Here is a 24,490-nt window from a genome sequence, read left to right as displayed (position 1 = left end):
ACAGTTAGCAGGCAGAAGGCTGAGGTGATAACCAGGAAACTGACGTGAGAGAAAGGTCAGAGGCAGGCAATGCCAGCGACGGGGTGATCAGTCCGAAGACGAGAGCAAAAGAACAATCTGGCAAAGTGCGGCTGAGTGGGACAGGTTGGAAAAGTGGCTGATTTGAAACACCTGAGTGCCCAGGTGAGCACGCTGGCAAACGGGGTGGGCGTGGCTGCCAATCGCAGGGCACACAGAGACGAACAACCATTCGCACTCACACTCACGGACAATTTAGAGTGTTCAATCAGCCTGCCATGCATATTTTTGGAATGTGGGAGGAAACCGGAGCACCCGGAGAAAACCCACGCAGGCCCGGGGAGAACATGCAAACTCCACACAGGGAGGCCGGAGCTGGAATCGAACCCGGTACCTCTGCACTGTGAAGCCGACGTGCTAACCACTGGACTCCCGGTCCGCCCCAGATAAAAACAACAAAGCCAAATTGTGACCCTAATGGGGGGGGGGACAACTCCCATTTTTCCCCTTACATAAAATAATCAAATCTGCAAAAAGGATTGACCACTTTCATTCCATTAGATTTCCATCTGAGGATGAGTCCAAACACGCATGGCCCGACACTCAACTCGAACTAAAAAAGTGAGTTGAAGTGCAGTGAAACTTTTTCAGGTTTCGACTCTGCACTACAAGGAACATTTAACTCTTATTTTTTTTCTCCCCCCCCGTGGCCTGACGCTCACCCACCGTCCTTTGTTCAGTCTTGCCTTTAAGTTTCCCACTCCCACAATTCTGGCCGCACTACTCAATACATTGCCCCCCCCCCCCTCGGACTCACTTGCCTTCTCTGCAGGAGATCCCCCGCTGCGCGCCAATCCCTTTCTCACAGGTGATTGCTTAGGGAATATTGATGAAGGCAAAGATTTGCTGAAGAAAAAGTCACTTTTCAAACTTGCCGGGATGTGGAGAGGAAGGGGGGGGGGGTGCAGACACACACACACACACACACACACAAATGGACTCTCCCAAGTCTAATTGTTGTGATTAGAGTGACAAACGTGCCTAATTAAGAAGAATGAATAAGGGAAGAACGCTATCGAGAACATTAGCACATCAATTGCAACACATACGTGTCGTTTTTTTTTTTATTTGCAAGTGCCATCAAATTGCTTCATGATTGGTGCGAAGAAAGTTGCAGGACTAGTGTCACAGAAGTAGACTTCAAATGCAAACGACTAACGGCTAATTTTTCCCTTCACGGTGATCCCTTTGGTGTCTCACCCCCTTTTTCCTGGCTTATCCATCGCTGTTTTCCAAAGTAAATTGCAATTGTTTTATTTTCATTCAAGACAAAGATAATCAGTCTGTTATCGTGGAGAGCAACAGCAATTGGACTGTGTGAAATTCTGACCATGTGGAGATTTTTTTTTAATGAAAAAAAGGGCATCCAAACGATTAATCGACTATCAAATAATGATTCTTGATAATCAAAGAGTTGTTGATTAATTCATTCATCATTGCACTTCTAATACGGTCTGATGGCGATAGTCAGAGGGAAGGGACGGTAATTTTTTACATTTTTTCCAAATATCACAGAAAGATGACTTTTGCATCATGGAAATCGTTTAATTCCAATTATCACCATAAAAAAAGAGATTTTGCTGCCAAAATAATTCATAAACTTTGGATCTCTTCCGTTTGTAACAAGCGTTGATGTATTATGTTTCTTTCTGTTTCCTTGATTTAAATGTTCTTTTCTATTTTTCGATTCCACTTGGTTTGTAATTCCGTATCCTCAAAAGAAAATATAAGGTCCCCGCCAATCTGTTTTTCATCATTATGTGTGTAAGAAGGGAGGAAACTCGCACACACAGCGCGATTCAAGCGAGGATGCCCAATGCTGATTTTCCTTCTTTTTTTTTTTGTAATATAATTTTTTTTTCATAATAATAAGAATGCCTGCCAAAAACAATAGTGGCAAAGAGCACAATTCTACGTATGATGTATTGCCATTTTTGTGTGTCATTGTAGTCAAGCATTTGTATCCTGCCTTGAGTGCAATAAATAACGGGACTTGGCTGAGGTTTTCATCTTTGGATACACTTTCCGTATTGTCGATTTACGAGGTAACTGTGAGATCCAGTAAATGTTTTGGATCAAACATTACAAAGAAAAAAAAAGACAGAACGTTGGCTGTTTCCCGCACGGAGTTTTGGTGTCCTCCCTTCTTGGGCGCCGGCATAATATGACGCCGGTCATCAATCATTTGAAAGTCTATAAACTATTTGGGTTGAGTAGGAAGAGTTGGGACACATCCTCTCATGATCTTTTGACTCACCTCATCAAGCATGTCATTACTTGGGAACCTACTTTTACATCTGAAAGATGACGACATCACAATCACCTCCTGGAGACTCAAGTTTCCAAGACCACACTTTTGGGAATGCGGAATTTATGCTAAAAAAAGTCAGGCAGAAGGTGTTAAAAAAAAATATATGTATATATATATTTGTCGTGATACCAGCTACTCTATTTTGCAGTAATAAGTTATATTCATTCATTCATTCATGAATTCATTCATCTTCCTAACCGCTTGATCCTCACTTAGGGTCACGGGGGGGTGCTGGAGCCTATCCCAGCCGTCTTCGGGCAGTAGGCGGGGGACACCCTGAATCGGTTGCCAGCCAATCACAGGGCACACAGAGACGAACAACCATTCGCACTCACACTCACACCTAGGGACAATTTAGAGTGTTCAATCAGCCTGCCACGCATGTTTTTGGAATGTGGGAGGAAACCGGAGCACCCGGAGAAAACCCACACAGGCCCGGGGAGAACATGCAAACTCCACACAGGGAGGCCGGAGCTGGAATCGAACTCGGTACCTCTGCACTGTGAAGCCCACGTGCTAACCACTGGACTACCGGGCCGCCCTTAATAAGTTATAAAGAACCTCTAAAATAAGTAATGTAAAAAAAAAAAAAATAACTTGGAACAGTTATAAAGTAAGTTCCGGGAATACCCTCCCATGTGGGCAAGGAGAGCCAAAGACGTGGATCCACATTGGGTTTAATGAAGCACAAAGAGTGAAACGAACAAATCCAAATCACTAGACGACACCTATAAAGGCACGCAACCAAAACACAAATTCTACTCTTAGTAATGTACACTCTGGAATGACCTCCCACTGAACATTCGGCAAGCCTCCTCGCTGCCCATCTTTAAATCCCTCCTCAAAACTCACTTGTATTCTTTGGCGTTTGACTCAGCATGACTTAGATTTGCTATTGGTTTTACTGCTTGGTGCTTTCTACCGCCTTATTACTTATTACTTATTACTGATTCGTCTTACTGTTTATTGTATATGTTAAATCGCTCCATGTACAGCACTTTGTATGCAGCGATGGCTGTTTGAAAGTGCTCTATAAATACTGTTGACTTGACTTGACTTGACTTACACTGTGTAAAAACTCTTTTGATTTGTTACATTCCTCTCTGTCCCCCCTGCTCGCCTCGCCACCATGGGAAACGGAGCCTTCAGTCGCTCTGCTCCCCAGCTCTGGAACACACTCCCCGCTGACCTTCGTAATACAGACTCATTAAAACATTTCTAATCTAGCCTCAAAACACATATGTTTAGAAAAGCCTATTCCCTCGGACCATAAAGCCATTATTTTTATTTTGTTGTATTTTTTCTTATTTTACTCGATGTTGTTTAACATGGGCGGCCCGGTAGTCCAGTGGTTAGCACGTGGGCTTCACAGTGCAGAGGTACCGGGTTCGATTCCAGCTCCGGCCTCCCTGTGTGGAGTTTGCATGTTCTCCCCGGGCCTGCGTGGGTTTTCTCCGGGTGCTCCGGTTTCCTCCCACATTCCAAAAATATGCATGGCAGGCTGATTGGACACTCTAAATTGTCCCTAGGTGTGAGTGTGAGTGCGAATGGTTGTTCGTTTCTGTGTGCCCTGCGATTGGCTGGCAACCGATTCAGGGTGTCCCCCGCCTACTACCCGGAGACAGCTGGGATAGGCTCCAGCAACCCCCGCGACCCTAGTGAGGATCAAGCGGTTAGGAAGATGAATGAATGAATGAATGTTTTCTGTAAGGTGTCCTTCGTATCATAATACGATATTTTTTTTTTCATGATCACAATTCTCTTTTCTTTCCACGTGTTTCTTTATTTCTCAATGGCTCCTTACTGAGCACCACACGCTCTGAACAAACGCCATTGTTGTGCATCAGATTTTGCATTATTTTTGACTTTAGAGAGAGATTAAATCCGCTATTTTCTGCCCGGCTGTTATTATGAGTGATGGCTTTCTTATTACTGGTGCAGACTTCAAATGTAAGCAGTCAGTTCTTTGTGAAAGTAAACATTAGACATGTCTGATAAGCCTGCTGTAAAATTACTGAAAAACCTAAATCACCTTCTCTCATGTTTAAATACGAAAAAAAAAATAGATGCGTCAGACCATCAGGTGATGGATGGACTTGTTTAGTCAAGGCGTTTATTAGGTGCATTTTAGTACAACAGTTATCCGAAAAGTTACATCTTACAAACTCTTGGACGTGTACTTTTGTCACAATTTACAAGTGGTAGCTAAACAGAAACGAACCAATAAAGGGAGATGTTCACACGCATACGATGTACCTGTGCCCATAGAAATGTCTGTACATAATAAGGCTCTCTCACACACGCACACGCACACATACACTCTCATCTTCACAAACACAAATGTTGACCTGTTCATCCATCGTGTACCATAGAATGGTGTGAGGTCGTGACTGGTTCCCTGGCCATCGTGGTGATCCTTCTTCCTCGTCGGCTGCCTCGAACGGCTTCTTCTGTGTCCGTGCGCTAGCTCGTGCCTGCGTGTAAAGAGTGTGACAAGCCTTTCTAAGCGCCTGAAAGAAATGATCAAAAGGAGAAAGTTCCATTTCAGGTCATGATTCGGGTTGTACCTCGTCTCCCGGCTTAGAAATGACAAGCGTGAAATCGGCAAGTTAGAGAGAGAACATTTTTGAAAAAAATAATTTTAAAAAGGGCGGCCCGGTAGTTCAGTGGTTAGCACGTCGGCTTCACAGTGCAGAGGTACCGGGTTCAATTCCAGCTCCCGCCTCCCTCTGTGGAGTTTGCATGTTCTCCCCGGGCCTGGGTGGGTTTTCTCCGGGTGCTCCGGTTTCCTCCCACATTCCAAAAACATGCGTGGCAGGCTGATTGAACACTCTAAATTGTCCCTAGGTGTGAGTGTGAGCGTGGATGGTTGTTCGTCTCTGTGTGCCCTGCGATTGGCTGGCAACCGATTCAGGGTGTCCCCCGCCTACTGCCCGAAGACAGCTGCGATAGGCTCCAGCACCCCCCGCGACCCTAGTGAGGATCAATCGGCTCGGAAGATGAATGAATGAATGAATGAATGAATGAATAATGGGCTCGATATGGAAGGGGGCTCCGAGAGAGACGCCAACCCCGTCTTTTGCTTTTACCACCCCGAGTGTCATTTGCAGTTTGCTAGCGACAGAGACAAACGGAGGCAAAGGCGAAAACAGAATGACAGTGTTTGCATAACGAGCTTCATCTCATTCACAGGCTCTCGTGTCGACAAAAGCAAACAGATGAGACTGCGCCCAAATGGGAGTGCTAATGCAGTCTAATTGAATCCCAACGCAGGTATTTGTGCCAATCTTAAGCGGCATTTGGAGACCCGCTCATGGAAAAAAAAACTTTCACTTTCTAATGCGTCGCGGACGACCAACGGAAGCCTTTTTTTTAGGGGGACTCCCATTGGTTTACAATGACGTACGTCGTTGCTGTCGAATGGAAACCTTGTATGTACAAATTGTTCATTCATTCATTCATCTTCCGAGCCGCTTGATCCTCACTAGGGTCGCGGGGGGTGCTGGAGCCTATCCCAGCTGTCTTCGGGCAGTAGGCGGGGGACACCCTGAATCGGTTGCCAGCCAATCGCAGGGCACACAGAGACGAACAACCATCCACGCTCACACTCACACCTAGGGACAATTTAGAGCGTCCAATCAGCCTGCCACGCATGTTTTTGGAATGTGGGAGGAAACCGGAGCACCCGGAGAAAACCCACGCAGGCCCGGGGAGAACATGCAAACTCCACACAGGGAGGCCGGAGCTGGAATCGGACCCGGTACCTCTGCACTGTGAAGCCCACGTGCTAACCACTGGACTACCGGGCCGCCTTTTGTACAAATTGTGTTTGGTCTTTTATTAACTTGTTCTTGCCAACTGGAAGAAGCCTTCACCCACTACAGCTCAAACACTCATTCAGGTCTGCCATCATTTTGTTTTGATTTGGAAACACATTTTCTTCTCGGACTGTTGCCCTAAAACAGTAACGCCATCTCAACCAACATTAAAATATTTCGTGTAGTAAGTATTCATCAAAAACAAGACAGGGTTTACTCCCATTCTAACATAAAAGCCGTTTGAACATGAACACTGTACTGCAGTACGTAAATACATCCATACACTGTTTTGTTCGATCGTTCCAAAACACTGCCAAAACCAATTCTGGCAACTGTGATTGGCTTGAGTGTCATGAAATGCATGACACTAAAAGCCTTTTTGTGCTCATGCAAATATAAACTCCACTGGTCCGCTGTCAGAATGGCACCGGGCATCTGTTGGCGAACGTCAACCCAGATGCTCACTTCGACTCCATCGAGATGCAAAAGTAACTCACTAGCGGCGCAGCGACGCTTTTCAAACTTGCACGCTCTGCTCCAGCCGGCGTGGTCATGAGCAATTTATTCGAGTGGTCTTTTTGTGTCTTGATTTTTTTTTGTTGTTGTCCTGGTCAAAGAAGAGTCGGCTGTTTCTTATTTTAGGTTCAATGCTGTTAAGGTTACTGTGTTGTAGTTAATGAAAACTAGCAAAATAACAAACTAAAGTACAAAAAGCCGGCCCGGTAGTCCAGTGGTTAGCATGTTGGCTTCACAGTGCAGAGGTACCGGGTTCGATTCCAGCTCCGGCCTCCCTGTGTGGAGTTTGCATGTTCTCCCCGGGCCTGCGTGGGTTTTCTCCGGGTGCTCCGGTTTCCTCCTACATTCCAAAAACATGCGTGGCAGGCTGATTGGACGCTCTAAATTGTCCCTAGGTGTGAGTGTGAGTGCGAATGGTTGTTCGTCTCTGTGTGCCCTGTGATTGGCTGGCAACCGATTCAGGGTGTCCCCCGCCTACTGCCCGAAGACAGCTGGGATAGGCTCCAGCTCCCCCCGCGACCCCTGTGAGGATCAAGCGGCTCGGAAGATGAATGAATGAATGAATAAAGTACAAAAAATTAAGTATGGGCGTGGACCAGGTTACACTGCGTCCGTTCTGTGAATCATTATGTGCGTCATTAAGAGAGAAAGGTATAAGTACATCATCAGGTTATGTGTACTAGTAGTATCTAGTAGGAGCATTCATATTGGTATCGTACTGAAAACAAATTGGGTCTCGGAAACTAATAAAAACTAAAGCAAAGCATTTTTGACAAAATACAAACAAATCCACTTTAAAAATGAACTCCTAATAACTGGAAAAAAAGCATGCTAATCGCAGAACCCGATATTTTGTGGGTCCTGACAGATCAGTCCCAAACGTTTTAAAACAGCCGTCAGTAGTGTTGAGGCGATTGGCTGACGCTTACCATGAATGTGGGGCGGGCCGAAACAAGGTACCACCGCCTTCTTCCCTCCGTTGCGGATGGATGCGCTGCTAACAAGCACGAGGAATAAAAACAGAAAACTGTACAAAAGTAAGTGCTCACCAGCAACTGACAGCATGTGTACATCCATATTAAACATGAGCTCCCATAAAAATGCTTTTTTTTGTTTTTTTTTTTTGGAACTCCTACACAGCAATTTTCACGTCGCTCTACAATACCAATACTTTTTTTTCTTCTCTTTTTAACATATCCGTCACCCCAAGGTGGAGTCAAGTCCTTTACACCTGTCGCTCGAAGATGTACAATCCCCAAGTCCGTCCATAAAAATTGATTTGCGGGGCATCTCGGGAAGCTACACAATGCAATGTGGCCCATCCAGTCTTTTTGCCTAAAATGCAAGCAGAGAGTCTCCTGTACATACACATTCATGAGCATCACCTTCAATATGAAGGTCTATTATGAAAAGATATAATCATATTTAGCAAGAGATAAACATATTTATATTCTCTGACCGTGGGCAAGGCCTCCCACACCCACGAATCTACAGGTAGTGTAAAACGCAAGACTGAGTCGTCTGGTTGCGGGGGATCAAAAGACCAAAAAAAAATTAAAATAAAAATTAAATTAAAACATGGAAGCTAAAAGATGACAATTCAACTGCACATCCCTGTATTCTTCTCCCCGTAATTACTCCTACTGATTACGTTAGTACTCTACATACTGAACTCTGGCCAGGTCAAGGCATCTTCATTGCACACCAGTTAAAAACAAAAACCACAGATCACATGTTGTTTCTATAATAGTCCGAATAACAGAGGTACAACAAGTAATCCCGACTAGTGGCGAGGAATTCTCCCCCATTTGGTCAAAAACCACCACAGTTTTTCCTTGTGTGTCAAGCGTGGACCCTGAACTGCTCCGTGTGGATTTTTCTAAGCGTGGAAATGTAGACCCTGGTCTCCTCGTGTGGATCAGATTAAGACAACGGTCTCGACCCTGCCGCGTTCCGACGGATCGCGAGTCATTCGAGGGCCGCCGTTGGGGATATTAATGGTGGTCCTCTGAATGCTGCCCGCTCCGTGGCACGGCGCCCCCTGTTGTCATGCCATAGCAGTGGGCGACTGGCTCATCTGCACCCTCATGGATTGGATGTTGCTCAGGATCTTCTTTTGGTGTCCGGCTAAGGTCACGCCTATTCGCAGCAAGTCCCTGGTGGTGGCAGAGGGTACAAAAAAATAATCATCTTTTTACTTATTTCCTAGTGAATCTTTTTTTTTTTAATTCATATATATATTTTTTATACCAGAACGATATGGAAAGCTTGTGGCAACAAAACATTTACTTTGAAATGGTAACTTTTTGGCTGTACAATAACTGAGGAATTTGATGGTGACAGTTTGACTCACTTTACCTTCTATGATGTGTTAGATGGAAATTATTTTGAAATTTCAACCATTTGGAAGTCAACCAGAATCACAGACCAGATTGTATTCAACGTGGATTTTCAATGTATTCACATTCATTCATCTTCCAAACCGCTTGATCCTCACGAGGGTCGCGGGGGGGTGCTGGAGCCGATCCCAGCTGTCTCCGGGCAGTAGGCGGGGGACACCCTGAATCGGTTGCCAGCCAATCGCAGGGCACACAGAGACGAACAACCATTCATGCTCACACTCACACCTAGGGACAATTTAGAGTGTTCAATCAGCCTGCCACGCATGTTTTTGGAATGTGGGAGGAAACCGGAGCACCCCGAGAAAACCCACGCAGGCCCGGGGAGAACATGCAAACTCCACACAGGGAGGCCGGAGCTGGAATCGAACCCGGTACCTCTGCACTGTGAAGCCAACATGCTAACCACTGGACTACCGGGCCGCCCATATATTCACATCTTGTTGCAAAAAAATAAAAAAATAAAATGACTGCGTTAATGACTTCTATATTTTGGTGCACTTTTGAGTGTCTCATTCAGCATGTTGGCTACCGGTGGGTGAGAGTTTTGTGCTAAAAATAGGCACACTCGACTTGAGTGAGCCCCTCAAGTGTCATACGGGCTTTGAACATGCACATGCTCGTCAAACTCACTCTGAGGTCATTTGAGCCACCAGCTGCAGGGACGTGAAGCCCGAGTTGAGGAAGTTGTCTCGGTATTGGCTCATCTTGATGGCACCGAGCCAGTCTTCTACAGAGCTGAAGGTGTTGAAGTCGGGTATGGATCTGTCTAACAGTGGCTGAGAAGGCCTGCAGCACAACAAAACAAAGAATTCATGTCATGCTATTTATGTTCGCGATACAAGGTGGATTTCGATTGCGGGTCATACCGTCCATTCACACTTTTTGGAAACAATTATTGAGTACCGATAACAGAAGTGCAACAAAAATGCTGCACTTGCAAGTGCGAGATAATATGTGATTATTTTTTCAAAGGTCCTCTTCACATGGGTTTCGAAACAAGTATTTTTTAAATTTGGGATGTTCAAGTGTTGCTCCACCATTTGTGTTCAAACATCACAAAACGCCGGCATGTACAGTCGATGCTAATCATGAGCTGATGTATGGTGTTCCCCATTACGTATTAAGCTAGTGGCACTTGAAAGCACGTGTAAATCGCTAGCAGAATCAGAATCATCTTTATCGGCCAAGTATGTCGAAACACACAAGGAATTTGTCTCCGGTCGAACAGGCTACACTAGTATGATCAATAACAAGCAACTATGATAAACAGGCACATGACAAATGTATGTTTTATGAATAATGGATATGGTTCCTGGCAAAGTCAACACAATTCAACTGGGAGTGGATTTAAACTAGAAGAGTGAGCAACCAAATCCAAAATAAACAGAGAGAATGTGAAATGCGGGCAATGCATCATGGGTGACTTGCAAGCTGCGCACGACGATCGGGGGAAGGGTCAGGTATGATGCAACTGACAGCAACGGGTTCGTGCGGACGACGCGGCGCATGAATGCAAACAACCAACAAGGCATGACGTCAATAACTGGATTCGTCTTCTCCACTCACACTGCGGGGATGTTGGCGACCGCTTTGAGGCTGGCGGGGTTACGGATCATCTTGTCCAGAGTGCTGACGATGTCTGTGAAGCGAGGCCGGACGTTGCGGTCCTTCTGCCAACAGTCCAGCATGAGCTGGTGCAAAGCGCTGGGGCAGTCCATAGGTGGGGGCAGACGATAGTCCTGCTCGATGGCATTAATCACCTGCGGGACATGCCAGGGAGGTGGAGGGTTGCATAAGTGCACAGTGGATTCATTTTTTTATTTTAAATCGCTCCAGTGCAATCCATTTTTTACATCCAGTTTGGGTGTAATTGACTTTTAAGTGCAGTACATTTATTTAAAAAAAAAAATTTAATCCGGTGTAGTACATTTATTAAGTACAGTTCAGCTTTTCATAGAATCTTTTGTCCTTTATAATTGTTTGTTTTCAAGTATTTTTTTTTTCTCTTTCTCCTTTCTTCTTTCTACATACATTCTTGCTGCTGGAGGCTGTAAATTTCCCCATTGTGGGACGAATAAAAGATATCTTATCTTATCTTATCTTTAGGTGCATTTTGATGTCACTTTTATTTGTGATACATTTTCAGAGACTCATTATTTAAATACGCCTTGTTTTCATTTTCCCGTAAGTGAGCTCAGTGGTCACATTTTAAGTGAATTTAAGTTATTTAAATGCAATTTTTATTCATTTTCCCGCAATTGATCCGTTTGGTCAAGTCATGTCTACATTTTCTAGGGTCTGACATTAAGTCAAACAGACATTTTAGGAATAAAATCTCTGCTTTGGGGCGGCCCGGTAGTCCAGTGGTTAGCACGTCGGCTTCACAGTGCAGAGGTACCGGGTTCGATTCCAGCTCCGACCTCCCTGTGTGGAGTTTGCATGTTCTCCCCGGGCCCGCGTGGGTTTTCTCCGGGTGCTCCGGTTTCCTCCCACATTCCAAAAATATGCATGGCAGGCTGATTGAACACTCTAAATTGTCCCGAGGTGTGAGTGTGAGTGTGAATGGTTGTTCGTTTCTGTGTGCCCTGCAATTGGCTGGCAACCGATTCAGGGTGTCCCCCGCCTACTGCCCGGAGACAGCTGGGATAGGCTCCAGCACCCCCCGTGACCCTAGTGAGGATCAAGCGGTACGGAAGATGAATGAATGAATCTCTGCTTTGTTTTTGAGGAATATTACTTTGATGTGATTGAATTTTCACATCGGTCATCTTGGTCGCGCGTGGCGATGCCGACATCATTGACAGATCTTCACATCTTTATGTTTTAGTCCGTGTTTGACTTTTTTGTACATTTTCTGTCTGCGGATTTAATTTTCCATTAAAATGCATCACTGTGAGATAAGAAGCGGGTGTGAAATTGAGTATTAAAGATACCATCATGAAAAAAAAAAAATTAGACACTGCTCTGTACGCCGCAGCATAGTTGAAGCGCAACTCAGCAGAATCTTGATAAATGATCCATAGTGAAGTTTGGTGTGTGTTTTTAAATCATGTTTGTGTGTGTGTAGAGAGAGAGCGGACAGCCGGGCATGCTGAGTGACGCCAGTTGCCGCCACTACATTGGCCTCGGCAGTTTGCCGTTTGCTGCTGGCCCACTGAGGCGGCATCTGTTGCATTGGATGGTCCTCGTGGAGCAGCATCCACCGAGGCCTGATGGTCGCTTTGGTAGCTTACAGAGAGAAATCGCAGAGTTTGGGAAGAGTTCCAAAGTTTGCTTGTGTTTTTACGCGTGCCGGATCCAATCCAAAACGGATGCAGGAAACAAAGCCGCCCTTCGTAGACCGCGCTCAAAAATCTCTCCGGGAGGTAAAATAGAGAGTGGGAGTGAGATTTGGCCTGGAAGACGTCCTCGCTCAAGGACATCGTCAAAGATAACGTAAGATGGAGGATGATAAAACTTGGGATTTATGACCACTTAACGACTTCATGCGCTAAAATCCTTGATAGTGTGTGAAGTACACACGGGGTTGAATTGACCATTTTTTATTAGAAGTTATTGAATTATTGAATCATTTATTATCCCTTAAAAGGAACACTCAATGCAACACTTGGAAATTATAAATAGTAATGAGATGTCTTTCTTGGGCGGCCCGGTAGTCCAGTGGTTAGCACGTCTGCTTCACAGTGCAGTTCTCCCCGGGCCTGCTCGGGTTTTCTCCGGGTGCTCCGGTTTCCTCCCACATTCCAAAAACATGAGTGGCAGGCTGATTGAACACTCTAAATTGTCCCTAGGTGTGAGTGTGAGTGCGAATGGTTGTTTGTTTCTGTGTGCCCTGCGATTGGCTGGCAACCGATTCAGGGTGTCCCCCGCCTACTGCCCGGAGACGGCTGGGATGGGCTCCAGCACCCCCCGCGACCCTAGTGAGGATCAAGCGGTACGGAAGATGAATGAATGAATGTCTTTCTTTTTTTTTCCCCCATCAATATTTATGTTCCATGTGATTTTACTCATGATACATTTATTCAGATTTTCTGACATGGTTCACATTGTTCTATTGCCTTATGACACAAAATATTCATTTACTTTGCTTTTAAATGCCTTTCACTGATTTGTTTGTGACTGCTTAAAAATGGTTGACTTTTAATTATGTGAAGCACATTTGGGTTATCTACATACCTTAAACAAAGCTGCTTTTATTTAGCGTTTTTTTTTTTAAATATATCTTTTTAAATGTATAAGACGAGAGAGTATGAGTTCTGTTATTAAGATGGTGTAAAGATGTATTTCCATCAGCTTCATTTTATTTTTCTTGGAGGAACCATTATTGTTCGATAATATTCCGGACATATTGAACATTTCATGGAAACTGGAAAATTAAAAAAGGACTAAACGGCCATCGAATGTGCCACTTTGAAACCACGGCCCGAGTCCTTGAATTTGTTCCGAATTCGTCATTATTATCATGATTATCACTTACATCCTGATTGGACATGTCCCAGTAGGGCCTCTCTCCAAATGACATCACTTCCCACATGACAATGCCATAACTCCACACGTCGCTGGCGGACGTGAACTTCCTGTATGCGATGGCCTCCGGCGCAGTCCACCTCACAGGGATTTTTCCACCCTGACGAGAAAAAAAAATAAAAATAAATCGAATAAGAGAAACAGCTCAGTCATCAAAACTTGTCATTTACAATCATTTTTGAGTTTTATCTCAACGTCTCAAGTTTAAGCTTCAGGTCCCAAGCAAGTCCAAGTCATTTTTTTCCCCCCTCACATGCAGTATCTGGTTTTCATTAAGAGGGAAAAGACAACGAAGGTCAAACAATGAGATGAGCGGCCAATTTCTATTTCTTCCGTCGAAACTTGAACACGTCTCAAGTGGGCGTCTGAAAGTTGAGTCTCGCCTTCTTTACTTTTTATCAAGTCGCAGGGCATCAAAACAGTGACTTAATTGGAGTCCCTTGGACTTTCCTCCTCCAACCTCTACCTTCTTCCGCCCTTGCATCAATTGGGACATTTACAGAAGATTCGACAATCGTCTCGGGGGGAAAGGCTCCCGACAGCGTTTGCCCTTCACGCATCGACCGATGACGTCTTCCCGCCCGCGCTTTAAATGAAAGCAGATAGACGTGGGCTCCTGCTTGTAATTGGACTACCTGAGCCTCCGGCGAAGCCATGCGATCTCTTTTTTATTGAAACTGACGGCTGCTTGTCCAATTTCCCAAATAGGCACGCAGAGGCATTGATAGTTTTTGTGTAAACAGGCAGACAGTCAAGCTGCGTATCTTCAGCCCACCACTGGTTTAATAATGCCAATTAGCCCAACCTGAGAATTCACAGATAAGCCACAGTTGGATACAGACACCGAGGAAAAACAAACCAAGCCTGAGCGAGGAGGCTGGGAGGGGTGGGGGTGGGGGGGTGGCAGAGATGGGGATGAATGCACACAATGAATAGTAATCCAGCCACAGTTTGTCATGCCGGTGAGAAGTCATCTTAAAATGTGTGATCTTGAACGTACACTCTCGTCAAAGGCAGTGCACGGAGGTGTTGAAAAAGGCCTTTGCTCAGGACGTCGATTTCTTCAGGGTTTGACTTTTAAAGGGGTGTCGGCCTGTGGACAGATTCCACATTTGACCCGGAATGTGCGTTGTCGTCGGTGCAACGCATACGCACGGAGACAACACGTCCACTTTTGCCAAGTTAACCAGTTTGGAAACACAGAAGCAGTCCACGTGTCCGCTCTCTACTTTTCAACGGGAACTCAAAACACTGAGAGGGAGAAATCAATCACTGGAGGAGTCGAGCTCAAGTGACTTCATTGCTTTCGCCATCAAGGTCTCATCGTCACTTCATGTCACGACGCCCGGCGGCGGTCGGAACGTTGCGTGCGCAAGTCGAGAGAAGGGAAGCAAAATTCACATGAGATTCGGGTTGAAATTTCAACACTTCAACTGCAAAGGTTCTACCGTAAACAGAGAGTCACTCGGGGTAAAACATTTCATTTTCACACATATTGCAACTTACTTAACGTCACTGACTCGCTTCTGTTTTTGCTCCATATTAATATCAGATTTCACACCGCGGCACCCCGCTTGGATACAAGCTGCAATGGCCCGGGCAAAGACGCCGGCTTTTGCAAAGAGACCGACAAGTAATAACAGTTCCAGGGCGGCCGGGTCGGGAGGCAGCAAAGCAAACCCTTCGGTAATTACGGCTGTGGGCCAGTGATAGCGCTGCCAAAAAATCCTGCTTTTCATAAGTCCTGAACGGCTTCCGCTCTGAAGAAAAAAAGAAAATGATAATAGAAAAAGGAAAACGTGTGTTTGACACTTTCCTCAGTAGAGAGAGAAGCATGTTAATACCAAGGTGAGTTGGGTGGACGAAAAGTGATGAGAAGAATTAAGGCGGACTTTGTGTCAACAGAAAAACTTCAAGTGGTTTGGGGGGGCCCCCCTCACCCCTACGAGGAAGCAGGGAGAAAACTATTTGGATGGGTTAGAGTCAACCAACCATCCGCGTTCACACTCACACCTCAGTACAATTTAGAGTGTTCAATCAGCATGCCATGTATGTTTTTTTTGGAATATGGGAGGAAACCGGAAAACCCGGAGAAAACCCACGCACGCCCGGGGAGAACTTGCAAACTCCACACAGGAATGCCGGAGCTGCGATTAAACCCACGACCTCTGCACTGTGAGGTCAACGCGCTAAGCAGTGGATCGCCGATATCAATGTAGTAAAGTACAATTAAAAGTTGTGCATGTACACCAACACAATGACAGAAAAAATAGTATTTTCTATCAACACTATTTGCTGGTTGATTGTTGCGGCAAAAAAAAAAAAAAACTTTTTTTTTACCCTTGACTACACATGAATGTCGACACAATGCAACAAAAGGCAATTTGCTGCCTAAAACAGCGACAGTAACATTTTTAGGTCCCTTCTCCAAGTCGTCAATGTTACGACACATTTACTGCCTCAATAAAAGCGAGACAAATTACGCTGAGACTAGAAACCAAAAAAAAAAACAAAAAAAACAAAGGAAGGTATTACATCTTGAGTCAAAATGGTCCGACATCAAATGAATATGAAAAATATGAGTAAATACACCACTTGAATATCAGGCATCCCTATTAGGCAGCAAATACCGCAAATCGTAAAAAAAAAAATATATATATATATATAAAGAAATTCGGAATCTGTCAATTTATTTTTTTTTTCAATTTGCAATTCCCGTCTCCTATTTCCTCCACTCTTGCAATTCAGTAATCCATTTCCCAACAATGAAGCCTCAAATGGACTTGAGCACATTTATTTGCCCGCAGAGAGAACTCCGTCAACATCTTTTTAATGAAATCCTGAGCGCAACCCATCGCTTCTGGATGTTTGGCCCAAAGTGAACGGACGGGATGGAGGGACGCTTTTGCGGAGGGGAAGAGTGACAGCAAGATGAAGAACGGGAAAAAAAAGCAAAGGTGAGGGGGGGGGGGTGGAGTCTCATGGGGGAGATGCTGGCTTTCTAAACCACCCGCGGGAATTTCTGGCAAAGAGGACGGGCGCGGGTCTTTTAACACTTCTACGGTCGAGTCACGCACGGTTGCGATAGAAAAGCTTTTTTGCCGTCGTCGACGTAGACATGCTTGACGGCATGATGCCATGTCGGCGCTATTCACAGAAGAATTCTTGAAATATCCTCGCGCTGCCTGAGCGAGGAGCGTCATATCACACAAAATGGCCATCTATGAAGGAAAAAAATAAATAAAACCTAAGATAAATAATGTGCACTTCACACCGCGCCTCCCAAGGTTAATCTGGGCGAAAATGATTGACAGCCCAATAAACTCCATTATTATACTTGAGAAAATGTCTTCCAGATGACCGCTATGCGGTCAACACAGTAGAAATATCTATTTGCTTTCATTTCTCAGCAGACGAAACCCGATTCCCGATGATGAAAAGTACACGTTTTTACATTGATTCTTTTTTTTTTTTTTCGCTCCAGCCTTCACAGCTCATTAGGACGAGGCACACTTTGCCAGGATTAACATTTGTCGTACAAAATCGGATGGGAACTTGGCCTTCCATCCCCTTACTTGCTTATTCTGCGTTGTTATAACCACATGAATAGTACATGCAATACATGCACACGGATGAACGAACATAACCTCGAACATACGGAACGTAGGATCTTGTCACGTCTTCTCAGAAGATTTTGACCGCTCTCCAAATTGCACAACTTGAGAAGCGCGCATTTCCTCGAGCTATCCGTATAAACTGCATGTTCTGATGTGCTTGAATTCGATCATATTTGGCGACTGCGTTGGCCTGATAATTCATTTAAAGCACGTTGAGAATAGGCGGCGACGCTCTTGTAAATGAGTCTTACCAAACTGGAGCACAGTATGCATCCCCCCCCTCACCCCCCACACACACTATTTTTGGCGTGACAGCTACCGGACGGGAATGTCCTCAAGGACTTTCTCCAGATCTCCAAGTCATTCATTTGAAAGATTTTTTTTTTTGTTGCTATGTGGACAGTGCTTGAAATGTACATCAAATTAATACATGCGGCCCGGTAGTCCAGTGGTTAGCACGTGGGCTTCACAGTGCAGAGGTACCGGGTTCGATTCCAGCTCCGACCTCCCCCTGTGTGGAGTTTGCATGTTCTCCCCGGGCCTGCGTGGGTTTTCTCCGGGTGCTCCGGTTTCCTCCCACATTCCAAAAACATGCGTGGCAGGCTGATTGGACACTCTAAATTGTCCCGAGGTGTGAGTGTGAGCGCGAATGGTTGTTCGTCTCTGTGTGCCCTACGATTGGCTGGCAACCGATTCAGGGTGTCCCCCGCCTACTGCCAGGAGACGGCTGGGATAGGCTCCAGCACCCCCCCGTGACCCTAGTGAGGATCAAGCGGTTAGGAAGATGAATGAATGAATGAATTAATACATTGCCACTATTGCGGGGGAAACCTGTGTCCATATATGCTAAATTTCATATTCACACCCACATTTTTGTCTTTTTTTATTTTTTATTTTTTTGAAAGTTTGGAAAATCAGATTTTAAGGATGTTAAATTTTTTTTTTTGGGGGGGGGGGGTAATATCCTGAAAAATAATGGTTTGGGAGATGCGATTCCTCTGCCCGAAAGCCATGACATGAACTGAATTCAAATTACACAGGGCGATATGAATCCACCTTGAACGATTTAATGGAACACCAAACTTTCAATTGCTTCCGAAATGCACCGCAACAACCGACACAGATGGTGAATCAAGGTCTGCTCTATCCTGACTCTGGCAGCACGGCAGGGGTGGGCGGCGTGGTTGGAAATCAAAGTGGAACGTTTGGAAGTTTCTCCCAACTGCTAGCTACAGTGTCATCATTTTTATTTTCCCCATATTGTCTATTATGTGTGATTTGCTACGATACTGTGGTTCACGGCAGGTATAAATTCGATGTCTTTCAAGAATGCAGTTCCCACAAGCGGTACTCCTAGCCTCTGCCCAGGTGGGGAAGCCAGATACAGGTCGTCGTGTTTGGTCACTGCACCGGTGACTCATGCTTATCACGGGGGGGGTGCGGATGGGGGGGGGGGGGGGACCACATGCGTACTTTGCATTGGTTTACACTGCTGGATGAAAATAAGCATCTGTGCCCGTCACCAATGTGGTAATTTGGAGTCGGCCCATGCTAAGAGCCGACGAGAATAACGGCAAAGCCATTTCATTTGATTACATGACTCTTCTCAAGCAGCATGATGCCTGCTCCAGACACTGAATGTTGCATTTATAGTGCACTAGAAGGAAGCGTATATTTAACCTCGCCTGCACATGTGTAAACAAAGGTTCTTTATTTCAAGATGAAAAATAGCCTGAAGTGTCAGGCCTTGTAGAACGACTGACAAGAATGGCAACAAAATATAGATTTTTTCTCTTTACCTCGTACCATCAAAGGCTAGATGAAAAACAAAAACAAAAACTATGTGAGCTTCCTTAGCAGCGCTTAAAAATATCTATCGGGACTAGTTCAAAATTAATATTTATTTGAATAAAATGCCTACAATTTTACACTGAGTGTAAAATTGGATTAAAAAAATGCCTATCCCAGGCATCTTCGGGCAGTAGGCGGGGGGACACCCTCAACTGGTTGCCAGGCAATTGCACGGCAAGACGTATTTAACGGTTTAATTCAGATTTAAATGAGGACGGTCTCCTTTCTTTTTGTTTTGTTTTGACACTGAGACCCTCAAAAGAACTCATCTTTACACCAATTATTGGAAAAACTGACCCTGAAACTTGCATTCCATAAACAATATGCAATGGAAAATGGAGCCCGGGGGCGGGTGAAATGATGCAAAATAGCAAACAGCCAAGTGACAGAAAACAGCAACGCATTTCACACAACAGCGCGAGCAGTGGAGCGGCGCGCAGAGAATGTCAATCGGGTCGCGGGGATTTGACGGACGAGCTTTGTTGCGAGCTACGTGTGACCTCGCCTTTCAACCTCTCTCAGCCTCAATGACACAAACAAACACACGGCCACAGGAAAATGCACCTGGGGAGCCGGGGAAGGGGGTTGAGGGGGGGCGTGGGGGGTCGTCATACAGCACAGTACTCGCAAACATACGGAAGTATGCATTCTCTGAGCAACGTTAACAGAATGTGAAAGGCGGGTGGTGGGCATGTTTTCCACATCATCAGCTGAGTCAGTGGAAAGAAAACAGCAAGCGATCAAAAGATTATGAGTACTTATACGTCACGACATCCAATATACAAAGGACTGTGTCGAAAAGTGTGTCATTCCAAGAGTAGGAGTTTTTTTTGCAGTGGCTTGGAACCGATTAATGGCATTTCTATTCATCACAGTGGGCAACAAGGATTTGAGATACAAACGTTTGAAGTTACCGGCGTGGTCGCGCAACAAATTAAACTCTCTGAAGGCACCACTGTATCGTGGTGGGAATTCTACTCCAAAAGGAATTGAGGAGTTATGTGCTTTAGCGCCATTAGTCTCGTCGACGGTTTTACGAGCCAAATGCCTCCTAATTTCGGCGAGCGTCCTACAGAGCGCTAAGGGCAACCCCCTTTGGATGCGAAAACCCCGCAGCATTGCATCGGCGTGAAACCATGTCGCGCGCACTGTAATAGCTCTGCCAACAACTGCAAAGAAGAATCAGAACAGCAGTGTCGGAAAAAGCGGTGATTAATTTGTCGGGGGAGGAGGTCGATGGCAATGTAAATCACGGCATGTTAGCGCAATTTAATTTTCTCTCGATTCCCCCGGCCTCGTCTGCGGCGGCAGCCTCGCTCGCTGATTGGTTTGCGACAGGTCATAGCTGAGCAGGTCATGGAGGGAAGAGGAGCGTGGATAGTTTAATTGTGCTGTCGAGCCAAGTGGATGAGGCGAACCCCCCCCCCCCCCAACATCGCCTGAAGCATGTTTGCACGTTGACCTTAAACACGTTAGCGAAAGGATCAGCATGACAAGGAGGTCCCTATCTGCACAATGTGCAGTTCCGTGCAAAAGCGTAGTGCCGCCTCAAAGGTTCGTTGAGAATTCAGCACAATGAGAACGAGGGAAGGAATTGTGGACGAGAGCGGGTTTCTACCCGAACGTGAACTTGGAGACTTATACACATGTTTTTGATTCATTTTCCAGTATTCACTGCAAGAAAAAAATATATATAGAAATATATTTTAAGAAATCTTTTGAACCTGCAGGCACTGACTCACCGGGCTATTTACCTGCATGCTTTTGATCTCCGCTTTTTGCATGTGTCAAAATACATCACAAGGTAGTCCTAAAATAGCCCCCCACTTTATAGCACAAGGTATTAATATTCATATTCGTCCATAATATATACAGAATTACCACCAAAGTGCCAATATGCTGTATAATCAGAGTGGAAAGAATACATCATTTGCATTAACTGCCCCTGAGGGCAAATTGAGGAAAGGTACAACTTCAGAAAAGCATTCTGAAGAAACTGGTCATCGAAAACAAATGGCTGTCAGGAAACAAACCAAAAAGTACGGGATATGAAGTGTGTCAGTACTGTTATCACAAAAAATGTCTTTCAAATCCAAACGACAACAAAGTTTTTCCCTTCAAAGTAATCTCCCATGAGTCTAAGAAATTTGCCCACAGCCTTTTCTGCCGTTCCTCAATGAATAGCTGAAACGAGCTGAATAGCTGAATTCTTTTGAGATCCTGCAGCACCATTGTCGCGACCATCTTGATGCCATCCGCATCTTCAAAACCAGTTCCCTTGATTATCCCCTTGAGCTTGGGAAAGAGGGGAAAAAAATGACCTTGAGCCAGGTCGGATGAGTCCAGAGGTTGCTCCAGGAGGCAATTTTCTTCTTGGTCAGGAACCGTCAGATGCTCAGGCCACACTGAGCAGGCGTGTTGTCATGGTGAAGCAGCCTTGGATTGTCCTTTGCCTTTGGATATGCAATCATCTGGCCCACATCGACGAGCAAAACTTTATTTGATTTGGGGTTTGAACTGAAACCAGTCCTGGATCTTTTCTGACGCACATTGTATGTCCATTGCGAATCAACGCCGAAACCGCAAGGAACGATTCGACCTTGTTTTCCGATATTTCTGGTATTGGATCTCATTAGACTCTGAGGGTACATCCAATGATGTGGTCAGTGAGTTTACAAAGGGTCGTCCAAACAGTGTCGTCACCTCTGATTAAATATCAGTCAAGCAAGCTTGTTGGCACTTAAATCTCAAAGCACCGTAAATGAGGTCAAACTTGATAAACCAGACACCCGGGACACCCTTTGCTTACTGTGTATTGCCACACACACACCTTTGCCGCACGCTCCGTGTATCCGAATGCGTTTTGAACGAGGTAAAGGAGAGGCGGTCGATGACTGCTAATAATTACAGATCTGTGGTGTGGAGGAGTTAATGAGGAGCCAAAGCCTCCCATGATGCCCCCGTAATAATGAACGATGAGTGAAAGAGAAGGCGGGAGAGGAAGGCGGGCATGCGGAAGAGATGGGAGCTGTCAGTTGGAGAGGGCGCCATGCCCTTTGGTTTCCCCCCGCACTCTGGGCATGTCAACGAGAGAGGAGCCTTCCCAGAGGAGACTTGTCTCCACACTAATGAAGATGTGACAGAAGCAGAACCACGGCACCGTGACTATGGAACACCGGAAAGAGGACCGGTGATGAACATGATGATGATGAGGAAGAGGAGGATGAATAGGACGGAAAGCTTGCTTGCTTCTTCAAATAGAAAGTTGTCACAGAGATTCGGAACGGATTTGACTGACGTGATGTTCACGGACGACCATTAACTCATTCAGTACCAGCCAATTCTAGACCAAGTCTGAAAAGACGTTTAAAAACGTCTTTGGCAGTGGATGAGTTAAAGGGACGGTGGTACCCACCAAAGAGCTGGTGTAGCTGGGATCAGAGGTGTCCTCCTGCAGGTAGCGCGACAGGCCGAAATCGGACACTTTGCACACCAGGTTGCCGTTGACCAGAATGTTGCGTGCGGCCAAGTCCCGGTGCACATAGTTCATCTCGGAGAGATACTTCATGCCGGCCGAGATCCCGCGCATCATTCCCACCAACTGGATCACTGTGAACTGACCGTCGTTTTGCTGCAAAACAAAGAGAGGGCAGATTCAATGGCAAGGTTTGCAGGGAGGGTTTGTGAAACGCTCGTTCGTCAAGGGAAGAATTGAATCGATCACGTCACATGGTCGCGGGGTTGGGGTTGCGCCGTAGAAAATCTCCATCGGGAAATTCTTTTCCTCAATCAAGCAAATGCAACTCGTGTTCATTCCAAAGTCTTGTTAACTTCTCTTTTTAGCATGTGGTGCCGAGCAGCCTTGCCCCTGTGTGAACGCTCCGAGGTGCTTTGAACATCGCAACAAATACCAAGGGTGAAACGGATCGATGGAAACAAGTCGGAAGTGGCGGCTAGCAAAGCCGGCTTCAAAGAGCCCCTTAAAGCCCACCTGAGATCAAAGCGGCGCTGCGCAGTCACCCGTGAGATTGAAGGGGGAAAAAAAAAGGTGAATTGAATTTTGATGAACTTTCTTATTATAAAACAAAGCGCCGGAAGTCCAATTATATCTTCGGGGATTAACGATAGTATTTGAAAATGACGAACATACAGTGGAACCTTTCTCTTTGAAAGGCCTCGAAGCGCGTGAACACAAGACAGGCCAACTGTCGAGTTTGACAGAGTGCCTTATTCCTCTACATCCAGTTTTTCTGGGGGGATCCTGAGGCATTATCAAGGGTGTTCTGGGGTCTCCTCCCAATGGAACATGCCTGGAACACCTCATCAGGGAAGCCTTTCCTACCCAGATGCCCAAACCACCTCATTTGGCTCCTCTCAAAATGGAGGCTGCAGTAAATAGATTTTTCATGCCACCGAGTAACGATTGACCGGTATTCTGCAAGACGACCGCGCTGTAGATGGTCCAATGAAGGCTGCACGTAGCGACTGACATGTCGACCAATGCTGGGACAAAGTCTCCGCAGTCACTGGACATGAAACTCAAGGAAGAATACACGCTAATTGGGCCTTTGAGGCAACGGTTCGAACAGATGGAGCTATGCTGAAAAATGTGGAAAAGTGGGGGCATTACCGCCAACGTTATCAGCCAAATTTGCCAATTAGTTTTCGTAGACTAATGCCTCACACGCATTTGGTCTGACTGCAACAGTTCATGAATGATGAGGATCAAATCATGACTATCATTTGACAGCTTCCCATTAGACAGTCGCTCACCCTGAGGAAAGAGTCGAGGGCTCCGTTCTCCATAAACTCCGTGACGATCATGACTGGTCGGCTCTTCGTGACGACCCCCTCCAGGCGGATGATGTTGGGATGGTCAAACTGACCCATGATGGACGCCTCGGATAAGAAGTCACGCCTCTGCTTCTCAACGTAGCCTGCCTTCAGGGTCTTGATGGCGACAAAGATCTCCCGCTTACTGGGCAGCTTCAGACGGCCCTTGTATACTTCACCAAATTCACCTAGAAGAATAAGCCAATGTCATCACAAAGAAGTTCTTAAGATTCAATTTTCTCTGGTTTCTTTCGTGACTTTGGATTTTGTGGTCCCTGGGCTCTAAGTACTCAGTCATCTACAGATGTCCTGCAGATTCCCCCACGCACGACAGTCAAATAACAAATGACATTCTCGAAACTGAGAAGCCATGGTAATCGTCCCACAATTCAAGCTACGTCAGTCCCTCTCAAATCGCATGCTGAGAAGGCCAATTTCAAAGGAGCTATTTCAGTCTCAACTTTAGTAGCAGTCCTATTTTTACCTCGATCAAAGCAATCACGTGGCATTAGAAGGCTATACAGACGATGCAGACGG

At 45.5% G+C, this 24,490-nt stretch overlaps 1 protein-coding gene across 4 annotated transcripts in view; it reads right to left on the bottom strand.

Annotated features, from left to right (window-relative positions):
* Positions 1-4,478: 4,478 nt before the first annotated feature.
* Positions 4,479-24,490, bottom strand: part of LOC127616375 (ephrin type-B receptor 1-B) — a 133,667-nt gene continuing 113,655 nt past the window's right edge. For 3 of the 4 annotated variants that reach the window (XM_052087935.1, XM_052087934.1, XM_052087932.1), the window contains exons 11-17: positions 23,894-24,141; positions 22,536-22,751; positions 13,603-13,752; positions 10,692-10,885; positions 9,756-9,911; positions 7,653-8,879; positions 4,479-4,899 (exon numbers count right to left, since the gene is read on the bottom strand). In XM_052087935.1, coding sequence (XP_051943895.1) covers positions 8,771-8,879; positions 9,756-9,911; positions 10,692-10,885; positions 13,603-13,752; positions 22,536-22,751; positions 23,894-24,141 — 1,073 coding nt within the window. In that variant the 3' untranslated portion in view covers positions 4,479-4,899; positions 7,653-8,770. The remainder of the gene's footprint in view (positions 4,900-7,652; positions 8,880-9,755; positions 9,912-10,691; positions 10,886-13,602; positions 13,753-22,535; positions 22,752-23,893; positions 24,142-24,490) is intronic. The other variant, XM_052087933.1, reaches the window with a different exon arrangement.

This window comes from Hippocampus zosterae, chromosome 15 (genome assembly GCF_025434085.1).
Source record: "Hippocampus zosterae strain Florida chromosome 15, ASM2543408v3, whole genome shotgun sequence".
Lineage (NCBI taxonomy): Eukaryota > Metazoa > Chordata > Actinopteri > Syngnathiformes > Syngnathidae > Hippocampus > Hippocampus zosterae.
The sequence above is the reverse complement of the archived record's forward strand: the minus strand, read 5'-3'. Positions and strand labels throughout refer to the sequence as shown.